The sequence below is a fragment of the Zootoca vivipara genome, chromosome 1 (genome assembly GCF_965207765.1).
Source record: "Zootoca vivipara chromosome 1, rZooViv2.hap1.1, whole genome shotgun sequence".
Classification (NCBI taxonomy): domain Eukaryota; kingdom Metazoa; phylum Chordata; class Lepidosauria; order Squamata; family Lacertidae; genus Zootoca; species Zootoca vivipara.
The window spans coordinates 130982347-131001608 of record NC_142582.1 but is presented as its reverse complement, the minus strand read 5'-3'; the positions used below and the strand labels follow the sequence as shown (position 1 = coordinate 131001608).

Here is a 19262-nt window from a genome sequence, read left to right as displayed (position 1 = left end):
TTGCAAAGAGGCAGCGCGCGCCAGGGAGGAGGGAGGGGAATGGAGAAGACAGGGTACCTGCACAGTAGCGCACAAATGAAGCCGACGCGCGCAAAGCATCTTGGGGGGGTGAGCGTTAGTAGAATGCGCGCACTGCCTCTTTGCAAAACAGTAGTGTTTGTAAAGCGCCACCTAACGGCATACAGCAGAACTACTGCCTCTATCTAATTCTAGTTTTGCGCTAGACTCTGCTCATGCAGGAAGCGGCCAAAACAAAAAATCTGTTATCATACGAAATATATTTAATATATTTTTTATTCTAATAGCATCTTGCGGACCCCTCTAGCATAGCTCGCGGACCCCTGGGGGTCCGCCGACCACCTGTTGGGAACCACTGGCCCAGGATTTTAACACACTACATTTTTAAGGTGTTCACCTAAAGTTGTCATTAGTGAACCCTTTGAATAGCGGTACCGGGTGTCTTTTCAAGATTAGCATCTGCAGTATTGTAGCTTGTACTCTTATCCACAAGGTGGCAGCAGAGTCAGGTGAAAAAGGCCAACATGATCATTTTTAAACAAGATGACAATTATTTAGGCAGCCCAAACTGATGAAAACATTGGGGTGGGAAGTAGAAATATGCACGCAGCCCTTAAATTTATTGGTGGGAGCAAGGAAACGCAGGATCTTGAATGAAGGTCATGGGCAAGTTATGCTAGAAGCTACTCATGTGGGGAACACGTGGCTTCTGGTTTGGGGCAGAGGTGGTGTGTTTATCATGACATGTTTTTTGTTCCGGAGTGTGACTGCCAAGCTGAAACTCCCCTTGTGTTGTGCTGAATACAGGAGCTGCTAGCATTGGGAAGGGCCTTGGAGGGATGCTCTTCTCAAGATTTGGGCGTGCCAGTGCTCCCCAGGCACTTGAGGCAGGAAAAGAAGGGTCAGAACTGGAGGAGAAGAAGCCAACCTTGAGCCAGGCGTCCATCGGACCTCAGACCTTCCCACACAGCAGCTCTGGCTTCTTGGATCCGACAAGTGAGCAAAAGCAGCTTTCTTGGTCTGCAGAAATACTAGCCTTGGCTTCCCCTTTTTCTCCAAAAGGGAAACTTTTTCCACTGGAGTCACTCAGGGTGTACATTGAAAACAAATGGGCCATGTGGGCTCTTGCAATGGAGTCCTTTGCATCTGTAGCAGTGTTAAAGATGGTGTATTCCATTCCTACAAATCTGGGGTTCCTAAAACTGCTTCAAACCTAGGCTCCCTATATCAAGCATTGTAGAAATTCCAGGCTCACCTGTTTTTTCTTGTTCTTGGGATGAACAGTTTGTGTAGTCCTCGCTTTTTTTCTGATTTCCCCCCTTTCTCCAAAGACCCGTGGCCTGAAGGGCACCATTGTTTACACAGAAGGGTACAGCTTTGAAACATGCATACCAGCACAGCTACCCTTGGCTATTAGCTGCGTCACACTTAGTTGGATCTGGCCCAATGGGCTGCTTGGTTCCAACGGTGCCACTGTCACAGCTCACACACACACACCCCATATTTTGGGATCCATATCAAATCAGGAGGTGATGGAATACCTTAGTAAGTTGCTGCCAGAGCTCCCCCCCCCCAATAAGCACAAGCAAAGAACAGAACTGGGAGCGCTGTGTTGTTCTGGCAATAATCCTTGTGGTTTTGTTCTTGCTTCCTCCTTAGTGGACCTGGAGCACAGGATCGACTTTGAGCTCAGGGAAGGCCTGGTGGAGAGCAGGTACTGGTCAGCTGTCACATCACACACGGCTTACTGGTCCTCCCTGGACATTGCTCTCTTTCTTCTCACCTTCATGTACAAGCAGGACCAAGAGGAGGAAGAGGAAGATGGCATCAAGTCGCACTTAGAGCCTGTTTGATTGTAGCCTTGGGGGGTGGGTGGGGGGTAGGGAGGGACCTAGGGAGAGAGGATGGAACTTGACAAGTGGCACAAAGCAGCCTGAGTTCAACTTCTGTTTCTAAGGCATGGAGGTTTCAGGTTTAAATGCATGTCTGGATTCCTTTCTTCCAAAATTATTTCTCCTTTGCTGCACATTTCCACTTCTGTGCTAATTGAGGCTTCACCAGAAGGCTACTCTCCGTTCCCACTCTTACTGCCTGTAGTGGCACCATCGGCATCCATCTCCCCAGGTTCGCATAACTGCTGTTTAACAGAATTCGGGTTTTTTTAAGTGCAAAGATTACTCTGGTTCCAGAATTCATTTTCATTTCAGGAAAAAAAATGCCTGCAAACCTAAAACAGCCATGCTCTGTGTCCTTTGTATTGGTAAATAAGAAGCAAGTGGGTATCATTGTTCTAATCTGAAGTCTGTCGCTCCGGGTTCCATTGAAATTCCTTTGGAATGGCAGGCACAAAGGGGTGTGCTAACACAACTCACCCGGAAACTAAAACAGGCATGAGGCAAATATTTTGAAATACTGTAATTATAATTTATTATTACCTCTGACTAACCGTTTTGTTTCACTCCAGTATGTAAAAAGCGTTACTTTTCTACTATTTTTCCCCGTTTTTGTTTTCGTTGGGGGGGGGCATAATTTAAAGAACCACATTTATTTTCTACAGTGTTAAGACTTTATTCCTCAAAGGACATATCTTTGTACTATTCAAAAGGAGCTATGGACACTGTGGCACACTTTTCAGTATTTTTTCATTAAAAATAAACATTTGTGGATCACACAAACAACACTTGCTGAACAGTTCTTCTCTGTGGGTAAGTAAAGTCTCTGTGAAGAGCAGGCTCCTCCCTGCATAGCGTGCACTTTGGAGAACATGCAGCACTTCATTTTCTTCTCAAATTCTAAAATGTTATTTAGGAATTTCAATGCAAGCAAGTGGCGGAAGCTGAGTCTTGAACTTCAACTTCCTGAGTCATCAAGGAGCGTATTAACACGAGCATACGGCCCTGGACATTTGGTCTAGAGTTCCCTAAGCTAGGGCCTTCCAGGTATTTTGGATCACAACTCCCATCAGCCCTAGCCAACACAGCTGGAGAACACCAGGTTAGGGAAGGGCAGATTAAACCATTTTTAAGATACTTGGGAAAGTGATGCTGGCCAGGATCCAAAAAAGAGGCATCCATAGTTTTGTCAGCTGTTTTTCTTAACAACTGTTTGCAGTGCCAGTGAGACCATCTGCTTTCAAAGGGGCCACTTTTGCGGAAAGAACAGCAAAAGTCAGCTTCCAGACAGGCTCCCCATTCACATACACTTGATCTCCTTCCACAGGGCCTGTAAGACAGAGTTATTCCGCCTGGCCTTCAATTTAGCCTGATCCCCCATTCCTTTTTCCCTTACCTTTTTTTATGAAGAAACCCTTCTGGGTCCCCACATTAAAACTCTTCCCTGGTCTCCTTGCTGGCCTTAGCAGGACTAACTTGGCCAGTTAGCCCTGGCGATGCTACATTGACGTTGTATTTTATGCTGTTTTTAAAGTCGTTTTTAATCAGTGTTTTATATTTGTTGTTAGCCGCCCTGAGCCCGGTTTCTAAACCGGGAAGGGTGGGTTATAAATAAAAAATTATTATTATATTATTACATCCCCCTTCTCAGTATTTCACGTAGCATTTTCTAAACCCATAAAGATGGCTGCTTATTTGCCTTATATGTGGATCTGAGTCTCTTTTTGTCCTGGCTCACCCCAGCTAAAAGAGACAGACGTCTGATAGTTTTTATTGACACAAGAAGCGCTCGCAACTCCTCCGGGTGACACCCCTCTGCCAGCTTAAATAACCTCCCCATACAGGTTGCGCGCCCTCAACCTGAGACTTCTCCTGCATGGAAGTAACCAGACAGCAGGGCAGGGGGAGGTGGGGAGTCTACCGACCCATCTCTCAATGCCACATCCTGCCCACCTTCCTCTGCCTTGGACTGCCCTGACTCCCTCCTCCCACTGTCCCGGCACCAAACCCCATAAATTGCTGGTCCCCTCTCCTGGGTCACCCTCCTGTTCCCCTGACTCCAACATACACTTGAGGCCTGCCAGTCTTGATGACACTGCACTGTGTCCAGTTCTGGGCACCACAGTTCGAGAAGGATACTGACAAGCTGGAACGTGTCCTGAAGAGGGCAACCAAAATGGTCAAAGGCCTGGAAACGATGCCTTATGAGGAACAGCTTAGGGAGCTGGGTATGTTTAGCCTGGAGAAGAGAAGGTTAAGGGGTGATATGATAGCCAGGTTCAAATATATAAAAGGATGCCATATAGAGGAGGGAGAAAGGTTGTTTTCTGCTGCTCCAGAGAAGCGGACACGGAGCAATGGATTCAAACTACAAGAAAGAAGATTCCAGCTCAACATTAGGAAGAACTTCCTGACAGTAAGAGCTGTTCAGCAGTGGAATTTGCAACCAAGGAGTGTGGTGGAGTCTCCTTCTTTGGATGTCTTTAAGCAGAGGCTTGACAGGCATATGTCAAGAATGCTTTGATGGTGTTTCCTGCTTGGCAGGGGGTTGGACTAGATGGCCCTTGTGGCCTCTTCCAACTCTACGATTCTATGACACCTTTCAATTCAGTTCAATTCTACACCTTTATTGGCATATATAAGACAATAAAAACCATATAGACCGTCCATATGTGTTATAATTCTAAAACATACAGTAAAGAGGGAATCCTCGGCAATCACTATTATACAGACCAAACTACCCCAGATTTAACTTCAAACTTCAAAGATCCTGGTCAAAAATTGTACCATAACTCTAGTGAGAACAGGAGAGTCATCTCTCAATAGAGACTGCACCACGTGTTGTTTATTTTGGGGGGGGGGCAAGCCACAGAGAGGACACCGAAGGATCATCACGGAAGATGTTAAAAAGAGGACAATCCAAAATTATGTGGTCTTTCTGGCCACAGGTGCAAAGTCTATTCTGGTAAGAGATGCCTCTGAGCCTTCCAGATAACACGGAGGACGGAAATGCATTCAAATGGGCCAGCATAAATACTCTGTGGTGTAATTGGGTCTCTAGATTGTAAAAATAATTGGGCATCATTCCATGATGGGGTTGCAACCCCAGGTAGGCAGGGGAGCATACGGAGGGCTGGGAAGGGTAGTTTTTTTGAAATTCATTATCTAGCAGCCTCTGCTTGAGTGCAAAAATGTGTGATTCTTCAAGTGGCAAGAGGGAATCCACTGTAAAGCCTATTAAAGCACAGAAAACCACACTAGCACATAGGAATTGCAAACAGCAATCAAGCAATTTAAAACCAGCCCACAAGCATATTTAAATAAAAGCTGAAAGTTGTTACCGAAATGGGCAGTCCTTGGAAGAACAATATTCTTACAATCTCCTGATTTCAGAAGTATAAGAACTGCATGGAAATGTTATTATACAAACTGGCAGTTTGTGTGTTACGTTGCAAATTTGGTAGTTTGGTAGAATGGCAGCATGCTTGAGGGCATTTGGAACAGGGTGGGTATCTTCAGTAGTTGTTTGTTGTGGGAATGTCAAAGGTTGCTTCATTTTCTGTCACTTTGGAATGCAAGTGAGCTTCTGCCATCTTAACAGTCATGAAATGGGCTTAAAAACAGACTCCACGGAAATCCTTTCAAGATCTGTGATTATCTCAGATTTGTGAAGGCAAAGCTTAATGTCAGAGCGATTTGGAATGCTTATTTCTCTGAAGGAACAGACAGTAAAAAAAGAAAACATGGCATAGAACTGGAAAACTCACATGCCGTCTGATCATGTCCACAAGCCTGGGCTCATTGGTGAGATAGAAGAGGTGCTTAAAAATGGCATCCGCTATTACCAGCTTTAAACGTCAGGCAATTGCTCTTATTAATATATAAAGTAACATTAAATGAATGTGGCCTTTGGCAGCTACAGAGTACCGGTACATTTAGCTTACCAACGATGAGTGCTCATGGACTTCACAGATTTGGAAGGAAGGCCTTCTCAATGCCCAAAGTTAGTAGTTAGTACGTTTCTGAGCACAATTCAAAGTGTTGGTGCTGACCTTTAAAGCCCTAAACAGCTTCGGTCCAGTATACCTGAAGGAGCGTCTCCACCTCCATCGCTCTGCCCAGACACTGAGGTCCAGTGCCGAGGGCCTTCTGGCGGGTCCCTCGCTGTGAAAAGCCAAGTTACAGGGAACTAGGCAGAGGGCCTTCTCGGTAGTGGCACCTGCCCTGTGGAACGCCCTCCCACCAGATGTCAAAGAGAAAAACATCTGCCAGACTTTTAGAAGGCATCTGAAGGCAGCCCTGTTTAGGGAAGCTTTTAATATTTAACAGACCATTGTATTTTAATATTTTGTTGGAAGCCACCCAGATGGGCGGGGTATAAATAATAAATAAATAAAATATTAGACTCCAGCATCTCCATTTCTAGAAATCAATCTGGATGTGGCAATCTCCGCTGCAAAGATTGTGACGCCCATCCTCAGCAGTTCTGCTCCCTTGAAAATGATAATATACATATATACATAATACACATAATATACCGTATATATAGTGGCTGTATTCAAGAAGGTGCCATTATCTGCATGTGGTGCCTGGCCTAGGCAGTCTGCTGAGCAGAACCAGGAACCTTGAAGAGGAAAACCCAGCTTCTCTGTACTTAAAGTTTGTGCAACTTTATACAATTAAGCTGTGCACCGCCTGTGTAATTCTAGCTTCACAACCACTGCTGCTCTGGAGCTCCAAGAAGGCAGCAGTACCACGTTTTATGTTCATTGACCAGCCATACACAGAGGACAGTGGCCCTGGGCATAATCTTGAGTTGTGCCCAGGGCCTGGTGCAAGATGTAAGTGTTGCTGAGCTAAATTAAAGCGCTATGGTGGCGCTTTAGTAGAGTATAAGACTCAGGTTTGTGGGTTTGAGTCCCACGTTGGGCAAAAAGATTCCTGCATTGCAGGGGGTTGAACTAGATGACCCTTGGGATCCCTTTCAATAATAATAATAATAATAATAATAATAATAATAATAATAATAATTTATTATTTATACCCCGCCCATCTGGCCGGGTCTCCCCAGCCACTCTGGGTGGCTTCCAACAGAAAAATAAAAAAATAATAATCTATTAAACATTAAAAGCCTCCCTGAACAGGGCTGCCTTCAGATGTCTTCTAAAAGTCTGGTAGTTGTTTTCCTTTTTGACATCTGTTGGGAGGGCGTTCCACAAGGCAGGCGCCACCACCGAGAAGGCCCTCTGCCTGGTTCCCTGCAACTTGGCTTCTCGCAATGAGGGAACCGCCAGAAGGCCCTCGGTGCTGGACCTCTGTGTCCGGGCAGAACGATGGAGGTGGAGATGCTACAATTATATGATTCTAAACATACATGTAAATGGCCGATTGCCAAGAAAATCCAATACTTTATATTCTACCTAATGCTGAAAGTCCCATAAGTAGCTTACAAAAATAGACAAGAAAACAAGCAATAGTGGGAAGTACCAAACAATTTTATATACAGTACTGGAATGCCGCTCTAGAAGTCTGGCAGTATATAACCATGTCTCTCAAACCATTTCTGCTAAGCAGAACATCATCTTCTGCAAGATAACCAGGCCTGATCCATTTTTGTATTTATATGGCCAGGAAAGCTGCCTGTTTATCTCTGGCCTTAAACAGTGTGCATGAGTCACAATGAGTCCTTGCTGCGGCCCTGGTTTCGGCTGGAGGAACATTGCATTGTCCGTTACCTTCTGGTTTCTTCATTAACCCAAAGGGTGCATTTTTCTCTTCCTTCCGCCCCTCCCAACCTCTTCTTGTTGATTCATCCTCAAAATATGTTTTCTATCCAGAACATCTATTTCAATGGTTCTCCCCCCAAAAATTCTTAAGCAGTGAACTCTCCCCACACTCCTTTCCCTTACAAATTATTAGCCTTTCAAAACTGCACCTTCTGTAAATCATTTTCCTGGGTAGCCACTCATCTATAATCCTTGATCTCCTATTGCACTGAGTTGGAAGGCACGAGGTTGGGGAAGGCTGCATTAAGGCAGAGATGGTGGTGGAAGCAATGGAATAAAATAGGTTTTATATTTTGATTTTATTCTATGAACTGCCCTGAGACCCCCAGGTATAGGGTGGTATATAAATTCAATAAATCATCATCATCATCATCATCATCATCATCTACTGAGAAACAGAAAAGAATAGGAGCTGAAAGCTGCATGGAAAACTTTTTACTGCCCAGCAGATTTCAAGTGCTACAACTATTCAGGAGCAGCAATTATTCAGTCCTGTCTGCAGTGTTTTGGATGAGGGCTTCACCTGGCCCTATCTGGTGATATTGGGACCTTCCTCATTACTGTTGTTGTTGTTGTTTAGTCGTTTAGTCGTGTCCGACTCTTCGTGCCCCATGGACCAGAGCACGCCAGGCACTCCTGTCTTGCACTGCCTCCCGCAGTTGGGTCAAACTCATGTTCGTAGCTTCGAGAACACTGTCCAACCATCTTGTCCTCTGTCGTCCCCTTCTCCTAGTGCCCTCCATCTTTCCCAACATCAGGATCTTTTCCAGGGAGTCTTCTCTTCTCATGAGGTGGCCAAAGTATTGGAGCCTCAGCTTCACGATCTGTCCTTCCAGTGAGCACTCGGGGCTGATTTCCTTCAGAATGGAGAGGTTTGATCTTCTTGCAGTCCATGGGACTCTCAAGAGTCTTCTCCAGCACCATAATTCAAAAGCATCAATTCTTTGGCGATCAGCCTTCTTTATGGTCCAGCTCTCACTTCCATACATCACTACTGGGAAAACCATAGCTTTAACTATACGGACCTTTGTAGGCAAGGTGATGTCTCTGCTTTTTAAGATGCTGTCTAGGTTTGTCATTGCTTTTCTCCCAAGAAGCAGGCGTCTTTTAATTTCGTGACTGCTGTCACCATCTGCAGTGATCAAGGAGCCCAAGAAAGTAAAATCTCTCACTGCCTCCATTTCTTCCCCTTCTATTTGCCAGGAGGTGATGGGACCAGTGGCCATGATCTTGGTTTTTTTGATGTTGAGCTTCAGACCATATTTTGAACTCTCCTCTTTCACCCTCATTAAAAGGTTCTTTAATTCCTCCTCACTTTCTGCCATCAATGTTGTGTCAACTGCATATCTGAGGTTGTTGATATTTCTTCCGGCAATCTTAATTCCGGCTTGGGATTCATCTAGTCCAGCCTTTTGCATGATGAATTCTGCATATAAGTTAAATAAGCAGGGAGACAATATACAACCTTGTCATACTCCTTTCCCAATTTTGAACCAATCAGTTGTTCCATATCCAGTTCTAACTGTAGCTTCTTGTCCCACATAGAGATTTCTCAGGAGACAGATGAGGTGATCAGGCACTCCCATTTCTTTAAGAACTTGCCATAGTTTGCTGTGGTCGACACAGTCAAAGGCTTTTGCATAGTCAATGAAGCAGAAGTAGACGTTTTTCTGGAACTCTCTAGCTTTCTCCATAATCCAGCGCATGTTTGCTATTTGGTTTCTGGTTCCTCTGCCCCTTCGAAATCCAGCTTGCACTTCTGGGAGTTCTCGGTCCACATACTGCCTAAGCCTGCCTTGTAGAATTTTAAGCATAACCTTGCTAGCGTGTGAAATGAGCGCAATTGTGCGGTAGTTGGAGCATTCTTTGGCACTGCCCTTCTTTGGAATTGGGATGTAGACTGATCTTCTCCAATCCTCTGGCCATTTTAAAAGTACAACTTTTAAAAGATAATAAAATCTGAAAACATTTTTTAAAGCTTTTGCAAATCCTTACAGCCAATAAGTCTAAGTTTGCCAGTCATCAAATGCCTGGGTGCATGTGCTGTACCGTGGAGCTATTACCCTTCCCCCAAATAATTTGCTTTTTCTACAGAAGGAAGGAATTCTGCAGTGCTGGTGGGAGATTTCGGGGGGGGGGGCTTTCTTGTCCCCCTCCATGTTGGCCAACGTCCTCTTCTTCTCCAGGGTGCCATCCACTACCCACTCTGTGCCCGACCTGCAAAATCGCTCTGAGGGGGAGAGTGCAAGGCAATGGAGGCTTCTGCATTCCCTCACGTAAGTCTGACCCCTAATCATAGAATCATAGAATCATAGAATCATAGAGTTGGAAGAGACCACAAGGGCCATCCAGTCCAACCCCCTGCCAAGCAGGAAACACCATCAAAGCATTCCTGACAGATGGCTGTCAAGCCTCTGCTTAAAGACCTCCAAAGAAGGAGACTCCACCACACTCCTTGGCAGCAAATTCCACTGCCGAACAGCTCTTACTGTCAGGAAGTTCTTCCTAATGTTTAGGTGGAATTTTCTTTCTTGTAGTATGAATCCGTTGCTCCGTGTCCGCTTCTCTGGAGCAGCAGAAAACAACCTTTCTCCCTCCTCTATATGACATCCTTTTATATATTTGAACATGGTTATCATATCACCCCTTAACCTTCTCTTCTTTGACAGTCCTGGCTGTACAATACTACCTTTAGGAAACAAAGGATGGACGCATGCAACCAAAATGATTAGGCAAAGAAATCCTAATGCTGATATCCAACTTTTTTTCCATCCAAGTGTTGGCAAAAGGCAAAATATTTCTCTTCCAAGAAGGTGTCTTGCTGTCAAACCACATCTGAGCAGTTCAATGATTCTTTCCTCTTGATCGGTTTTTATACATTTTTTTGTAGCTCTACCTCCTTTTTTAAAACAAAAACAAAAACAAAAATCAGCCACAAAGTCTGCAATGGAAAAACAAAGGATGAGAGGAGGAGGAAAGGATAGATCAGGGGTCCCCAAACTAAGGCCCGGGGACCGGATGCGGCCCAATCGCCTTCTAAATCCGGCCTGCGGACAGTCCGGGAATAAGCATGTTTTTACATGAGTAGAATGTGTCATTTTATTTAAAATGCATCTCTGGGTTATTTGTGGGGCCTGCCTGGTGTTTTTACATGAGTAGAATGTGTCCTTTTATTTAAAATGCATCTCTGGGTTATTTGTGGGGCATAGGAATTCGTTCATATTTTTTTCCAAAAGATAGTCCGGCCCAGGACCGCCTCTAGGTAGACCCCTGGTGGCGCGGGGCCGGTAGGCAGGGCGCCGCACAACAAAGCCGCGCGGAAACCATGCTGCACCCTGTGAGGGCGGGGGCGCCGGAGCGATCTCCACCCCTCAGCGCCAGGGCGGCCGACCTGCTCGAGACTGCCCTGGTCCGGCCCCCCACAAACAAGGTCTGAGGGACAGTGGACTGGCCCCCTGCTGAAAAAGTTTGCTGACCCCTGGGATAGATTGACTGCTCCCATTCTTGCCATTTGTCTGGTAAAAAGCACCCTTTCCCCACGAGCTTCTATTCTCCCCCTGCTGCCCCCATATGAAGGGGAAAAGCTGGGCACACCGTATCTCTCCCATCATAACCAGGGATCCAAGGTAGCTGGGAGAAGTGGCTGACAGCTTGCAGATTATTTGCAATGCATTGGATAAACAAATAATTTTCAAGGGGAAACATTCTTACATTTACTCTAGAATGCCTGGAAACCAAGCCTTAGGAGGAACAGTTGAGGGAGTTGGGTATGTTTAACCTGGAGAAGAGAAGACAGAGATGGAAGATGAAGCAAGTTTGTTTTCTGCAGCTCCAGAGGGTAGGACCATCTCAGTAATGTCTACATTGACTGGCAGTGGCTCTCCGGTTTTTAAGGCAAGGAACACTCCTAGTCATAGAATCATAGAATCGTAGAGTTGGAAGAGACCACAAGGGCCATCCAGTCCAATCCCCTGCCAAGCAGAAAACACCATCAAAGCATTCTTGACATATGCCTGTCAAGCCTCTGCTTCAAGACCTCCAAAGAAGGAGACTCCACCACACTCCTTGGTAGCAAATTCCACTGCCGAACAGCTCTTACTGTCAGGAAGTTCTTCCTAATGTTTAGGTGTCTTTCTTGTAGTTTGAATCCATTGCTCCGTGTCCGCTTCTCTGGAGCAGCAGAAAACAACCTTTCTCCCCCCTCTATATGACATCCTTTTATATATTTGAACATGGCTATCATATCACCCCTTAACCTTCTCTTCTCCAGGCTAAACATACCCAGCTCCCTAAGCCGTTCCTCATAAGGCATCGTTTCCAGGCCTTTGACCATTTTGGTTGCCCTCTTCAGGACACGTTCCAGCTTGTCAGTATCCTTCTTGAACTGTGGTGCCCAGAACTGGACACAGAATTCGGGTTGCCTGCTGGCAATATTTACATTTTATTTTTAAATCCAGAGTGCACAGAACTACTGTATAACATATTCTGATTGTGACGTGAACAGTAATGAGCAATAGAACTCTTCAGCACCTTCTGGCTTGTTTCCCCACAAATTGCACTCAGACATGGTCTGTAATACATGGGGTTGAAGGCCACCTTTTTGCCAAGGCTGCCTAGGAAAGCACAACATCCCTCCCAGATTTCTGTGGCTCTTCCAGGGATGGAGTTTCCACATCAACGCTGAGCTGTCAAAGGAACGGCTGTGTTGGCACTACAGAATCCATTCTTGCCCTGGGCACAGCTGTGTAGTCTAGCCAAACCAAAACAATGCTGGGGATGCTGGGGTGGTGAGGGTGGACTGTGTGGGCAGCCAGGGAGAGAAAAGCAATCTAATAAACAGTACTGATTTGGAGGGGAATGGCTGTGAGGAGTGAGAAGGGGCAGAACAGGGCAGGGCAGGGGTGAAATGGGGGGGGGGTTGCAGGCTTTTTCAGTGGAGTTTCAAATATATGCAATTTCACTTAAACGTATGGTGCCTTGGAACTTAACCCCCCACATAAATTGGGAGTTGCCTGTACATTCCGCTGGAAATGGCAGAGAGAGAGCGTAAAGGGATGGAGCAATTTGGTGTTAGCTCCACACACTCTCAGCCACTCTGGGCGGCTTCCAACAGAAAAATAAAACACAATAATCTATTAAACATTAAAAGCCTCCCTGAACAGGGCTGCCTTCAGATGTCTTCTAAAAGTCTGGTAGTTGTTTTCCTCTTTGACATCTGTTGGGAGGGCGTTCCACAGGGCGGGCGCCACCACCGAGAAGGCCCTCTGCCTAGTTCCCTGCAACTTGGCATCTCGCAACGAGGGAACCGCCAGAAGGCCCTCGGCGCTGGACCTCAGTGTCTGGGCAGAATGATGGAGGTGGAGACGCTCCTTCAGGTATACTGGTGAACTAAGGTCCCTTTCTTGAATGCTCCATCCATGTAGACCCAACAGATGAAGTGCCTCCTCGCTCACTATAACTTCCTGTCCCTGACATTGAATATCCTCTGAAAGTGCCCTAAGACGTTCAGCTGAAACTCAGCAGCTAAACCCAAACTTAAGGAGATTACATATAAATGAAATCATTGAAAAATTATAGTAAGTGGATGTATTTTCTTTTATTATTCAAAAGCTGGTGGCTCTATTTGACCATTTCCCCCCTATTCTTGAAGTGCGCTCTCCACCCTGAGCAAACGGAAAGGTACAGCAGAGGAATGAAACAAAATAAATGGATATTAGTGACAAGTGTGGCATTGATAACAGCAAGAATGCCCCCCCCCCATGTGGATGGTGTTTGCCTCTCTACCCCACCCCAAGCTTTGGTATTTCATTCCATAATGGAAAATTATTAAATAACAGTTCCTCTTTCTGGGTGGAGTTGCAAAAGGTCTTCCAGAGAAATGAGTCAGGCATCAAAACAATCTGGAAAGGAGCATTAAAATCTATATTTTCAAACAGTATATTGACATAGTTTTGTCCTCTGGGTTTTGAACATCTGAAATGGCAAGCAGGTTTTCTGCTCAGAACAGCAACCCCACCTAGAGATGCTTCTATACTGATGCTTGTTGCTTTGACTTACATTTCATTAAAATAGCAACCAATTAACAACAAAAACAATGTTCCTGTTCCCATTGTCATTCTTGGCAGCCACTGGGGGGCATAAGCAGCACCAGCAGGGGGGGCAGGTAGAAGTGGGGAAGAGCTCCTACAAACGCTGCTGGCCCCCTGGGTAACCTGAAGGAACATTTCAGTGGTTTATCTTGGAATGAAACTAAACTGAGCCTTTGCATTTCACATGTACTTTTTAAAAAACGTGACAGTAGCTGCTGCTATTCACATTTTTTATGTTGCAGGGAGCCGTCACACACACACACACACCCAGTCCTCAGATGCCATGGGAAATGGCAGCTCTAATGGCTTGGGGGCCCAGCAAACAACAAAGCAAGGCGGTTCATGGGGTGTGTTTGATGTGCAAACAGATCCAGCTGTTGGCATCGGAGTCTTTAATGAGCCCGCTTGTATGAAAGCCTTTCATACCCAAGGCCTCCTGTAAATGACTGTCAAAGCCACAGGAGTTCAGGCACTGTGGAAATAACCTTTTGCCTGCCAGCTTTCGCCATTGTTTTGTATTGTTTGTTTTTACTTTTGCAAAGTTGTTATTGTACTTCACCAGGTCTTAACCTATTGCAGTATTTGTAAGAAAGGATTCCAAATGTCATTGAATTTGTCCATGGCAAGTCTGCGTTTATACGTAAGTTGTTCATATGTTGCAAGTTTGTAGGTCGTCAATCCAATTGGAGAAGGGAACTGCACTTTAATTTTGCAGTTCATCAGTATCCATCTTTTTGCTGTGGTAAGGGCGCAGAGAGTCTCTCATACTGTATTGTCTTTTTGTAAGGTTCCATGTGGTGGGTATATAATTCAAAAGGATATTTTGCTCTGTAAGTGTAAGGTTGTTCCATATAGTTCTGTTGATAGTTTGTTACCTCCTGCCAAAAATCTTTCAACATATGTTTTAGAGAAGCAATATTCCTATTGAATCTCCAACAGTTAGATACTTTAGACAGCCCTTTTTTAAAAAACAAACGTAATGGGATCCATTATAATCTAAATATTATTTTTTGTTGCATGAGCCTCAATTTAAGGTCCAGATATGCCCTTGTTTTAGCACTTAAAACAGTTTCCCACTGTGTGGTCGAAATTGAGATCGCTAATTCTTTATTCCATTCCTCCCTCAATGCCTGTATATCAAATTGGTTTGCTAGTAACAAAGATTTCTATATGTTGATGTTCGGGGTTGTTGTTGTTGTTGTTGTTGTTGTTGTTGTTGCATAAGAATTAATCAACTGCTTCAATATTTCTGGGGTCTCTGAAGCTGTAAAAGCTGCTGGTCCATAGATGGTGGTTAGCAAGTTTTTTTATCTGGAGATATTGCCATTGAGAATTTGTAGGTAATCTTTTTTTGTGTGTCTTAAGACGGAATATGTATAAAATTCATCCTCTTCATTTATCAGCTGGTCTAACGTAAATATACCCAAATTCATCCACCTATTATTCCATACAACCATTTCTTTCCTGATTTTTAAAGACTGGTTTCACCACACTCATTTTGTCATGGGAGAAAAGGTCAAATTTATATTTTTTGGACATGTGGTGCCATATCGTTCAAACTGATGTTATTGTTTCAACAGCATCTTGAGTAAGGTAAAGGTAAAGGTAAAGGGACCCCTGACCATTAGGTCCAGTTGTGACCGACTCTGGGGTTGCGCGCTCATCTCGCATTATTGGCCGAGGGAGCCGGCGTATAGCTTCCAGGTCATGTGGCCAGCATGACAAAGCCGCTTCTGGCAAACCAGAGCAGCACATGGAAACGCCGTTTACCTTCCCGCTGTAGCGGTTCCTATTTATCTACTTGCATTTTGACATGCTTTCAAACTGCTAGGTTGGCAGGAGCTGGGACCAAGCAACGGGAGCTCACCCCGTCACAGGGATTCGAACCGCCGACCTTCTGATCGGCAAGCCCTAGGCTCAGTGGTTTAACCACAGCGCCACCTGGGTCCCATTTTGTCATGGGAGAAAAGGTCAAATTTATATTTTTTGGACATGTGGTGCCATATCGTTCAAACTGATGTTATTGTTTCAACAGCATCTTGAGTATTAATGTATATTCCAAAGCAGCCCAATTTGGACAGTTGTTTAGAGTTGTGGGTCTCCAGAATTGTGTACCTGACAGTAAATATCCTTGGTGATACAATTCTAAGTCTGGGATCCCAAATCCACCTTCCTAGGTATTTTCATTTTTTTTGCATAGATATTCTTGGAACTGAAGAGCCCCAAAGGCATTTTCTAAACAAAGATTTAATTTTGTGAAAGTATTTGCTCGGCATGTGTATTGGAATTCCTCTTAAGATATAAACTAGTCTAGGAAATATGTTCATTTTAAAGCACTTTCCCCCACAGAGTCAGGTTCAATGACTCATATCTGTCGATATCCGTTGATACCTAATGATATATTTTGTTGATGTTTGTTGTTGTTGTTTAGTCGTTTAGTCGTGTCCGACTCTTCGTGACCCCATGGACCATAGCACGCCAGGCATGTTGATGTTTAATGACACTAATTTAGATAACTCTCATGGTATTAATATGCCTAGATATTTAATGTTGTCTATGCAAATATGAAATTGGTATTGTTTAAACGGTTGAACCAAAAAGTTATTTCCTGTTAACATCAACTCCGATTTGGACCAGTTTATAGTATATTCAGAGATATTGCCAAATCATCTATATTCTCTATTAGTTTCGGAACAGTACTGTGAGGTGTCGTGATAAACAGAAGGTTATCACCTGAAATACTGGTTATCACCAAATTTTCTTGGTTATCACCAATATTTGTATTCAAGTGAGTTATGAATTACACCAAAGATTTCCTTATGCTGATTGGAGTTGTAGTCCAGCAACATCTGGAGGGGTTCAGGTTGGCAGAAGCTGTGCTGAACGTTTGTTTAATGGGAAGGGGAGAGGCTGATGGATGGATTTAAAGGAAATGGGAAAGGTGGAATCAGAAAAGCATTGTGAGTGACACTTCTTGGCATAAAGGACAGCAACAGAGAAAGGAACACGGCTCACAATCAAAGCTGCATAGAAAGCATTTAGGGGAGAGTCAACGCATGTGCAAAATATCTCTTTCCTCAGGACAGTTTTTTTAAATCACCAAGGGAAGATACTTTCTCAGGAGCAGCTGAACCCAGGTACAAGGGAACATGTGAACATCATTAAAGAGTGGACTCTTTGAGAGAGGGCAGGAGACCTTGAAATGGCTATGTGGGGGTGGGATTGAAAGAGTAGAAATTATGAGGTGGGGTATCCTGGGATATGAAAGCAGATAGATAACAACATTGTGAGAAAATGGCTTTATCTATAACAGAAGATGGTGGGCACTCCTATGCTGAAAACATTGCTAATGGGCCAGTATCTTTTTACTCTTTTTGCGTGTGACTTGGAAAATACCAGATATTACAATTCAAGAACAGGATCCTCAAATGTAAGAAGAGGTTCCCTATACAACCTGAAAATGGGGCTTTCTACTCTGAGCGAACATTCCCTCCAAATCCTAAGTAAATTTATTTTTTACATGGCACACCACCCGAAATTAATCTCCACCTTTATTAATAAAAGGTTGCTTACTTCCCCTTTTGGTGTGTTTCACACCTGCCAAAGAACTTGTGTTTCACCCCTGGCTTTGATTTACCACCTAGACCAGTCTTCACCAACCTGGTGGCTTCCAGTTGTTTTGAGCTACAAGTCCCATAAAACCCTGATCAGAACGGCCATTGGTTGACCTAATATGGATTTTGGAATTTACCTCAAGGGCCAAAGGAGCTACCTTTTAATGTCCATTTATCTTATACAAGTGTGGTTGACATTGTTATTGGATTTATACCTCTGCTCTTCTTTCGTAAGTGCATTTTTAAAATTTCAGTTTCTACAACAACGCAGCCTGAAAAACCACGGCAACAACCTGTGGATGTTGAAATCATGGAAGGAAATCGGACACCCATCCTTTAGTTTGCAAAAGGCACGGCAGACCCACGGCTGGCCATTCAGTCACCATTTCGGTGGGCAAATACATCTCAAGGTATAACATTTCACCGCACGCTTTCACAGAAGCCCTGAGTGGGTTGGCTTGACTCCATGCCCTGCAGAAATCTGTGGCAAAGCTAGGTACTGACAGACAAATCCGCATTTCCTGTTTCCGAGGTCTGTGGTCTAACCACAAGGTTCTTGTTCCCTTTTGAGTACTAAGGTGCCGCCCCTAGAACAAGTCATTGTTCCAATTGCTTTCCCATCCATGCCAGCATCAAGGGCCATGCCAGGGGCTAAGCCTACACAATTCTCGTTTCAATCTGATAATCATGCAATTCGCAAGATCCCAGCTGTTAAATCAGAAAACTGTGATATAGTGGGTGCGATCTGCTCAAAGAGCCATACATTCAAACTTCATTGATTCATTTGGAGGTAGTTATGGAGCAAATGACTCCATCCTTTATTTTTAACTGCTGGTCGCTGCTGATAGGAGTTGCAGCCCAAACAAAAGGAGGGCACCAGGTTGGCAAAGGCTGGTTTTTCAACTGTAACAGGATTTCCACACAAGGAATGTATCAATAACACAATGCTCCTTTGTTTCCTTGCTAGTTCACTTATTTGGATGTGAATCTGGCTGATCATATTGAGTGGAAAGGCGTTAAAGACCCTTTTGTGCACACGAAAGAATGCAATTGAGGTGCATAACAGGGTTCCTTGTGTGCAAGGGCTCTGCAGAGGATCCGGGTCGAATCTTGATTGAACTCCAGATTGAACCCACAGGATGCCAAATGCTGCTAACCCTAACATACATAGAATCACAGAGGGAGTCCATTCCACTGCCAAATAGCTCTTACTGTCAGAAAGATCTTCTAGATATTTAGTTGGAATCTCCTTTCTTGCAACTTGAAGCCATTGGTTGGAGTCCAATGAAAACCAATGAGAAAACCAGGAGAAAGCAAGCTTGCCCCATCTTTTATGTGACAGCCCTTTAGATATTTGATATCCTTTCACTCGCCTCTTTTCCAGGCTCAACATCCCAAATTCCTTCCACTGCTCCTCATAAGGAATCCATGACAGGCAACTGCAGTACCTAGAGACAATACTGTCAGCTCATGTGTCCATACCAGCGACCAGAGGAGGAGTAACCGCTGGGAGAAGTGCAGAAAGAAGAAACGGCTTGGTACTACATCTGTATCAGCACAACTGGATGCCTTCATCTGCCCCAGCTGCGACAAAGCATGTCTCTCCCATATTCGTCTCTAGAGCCACAGCAGGTGCTGCAACCTTCCAACAGTTTGACTTTACCCACAAAGGCACACTCCTCCATTGTATCCTAAGACAGACGTCAATAACAAAGATGTTTGTATCTTTGCATTTAGACATTTCTTAAAATATCATTACAAATTTTTCCATGATTCCTGAGATTGAAGAACAGGCTTTATCCATGTTTGGATACAACTGGATGACATTTTGAAACAATATGGTAGACAGAACCTTTCAGCACT

The 19262-nt window shown here is 44.4% G+C and overlaps 1 protein-coding gene and 1 long non-coding RNA gene across 11 annotated transcripts in view; both read left to right on the top strand.

Moving 5' to 3' along the window:
• DDHD1 (DDHD domain containing 1) overlaps positions 1-2696 on the top strand; it is a 39031-nt gene extending 36335 nt beyond the window's left edge. For all 9 annotated transcript variants that reach the window (XR_015946661.1, XR_015946662.1, XR_015946660.1 and 6 more), the window contains 2 exons: positions 826-1014; positions 1678-2696. Coding sequence is in view for 4 of the 9 variants with exons in the window: in XM_088656024.1 (XP_088512150.1) it covers positions 826-1014; positions 1678-1871 (383 nt within the window). In the remaining 5 variants the exon portion in view is untranslated. The remainder of the gene's footprint in view (positions 1-825; positions 1015-1677) is intronic.
• Positions 2697-14154: 11458 nt separating this feature from the next.
• Positions 14155-18918, top strand: LOC148687765 (uncharacterized). 2 transcript variants are annotated; one of them, XR_015946658.1, is made up of 3 exons: positions 14155-14425; positions 17654-17809; positions 18784-18918. It is a non-coding gene; the product is annotated as an uncharacterized LOC148687765 (long non-coding RNA). The 2 variants fall into 2 exon arrangements; XR_015946659.1 differs by having other exon boundaries at positions 14401-14527.
• Positions 18919-19262: the final 344 nt, after the last annotated feature.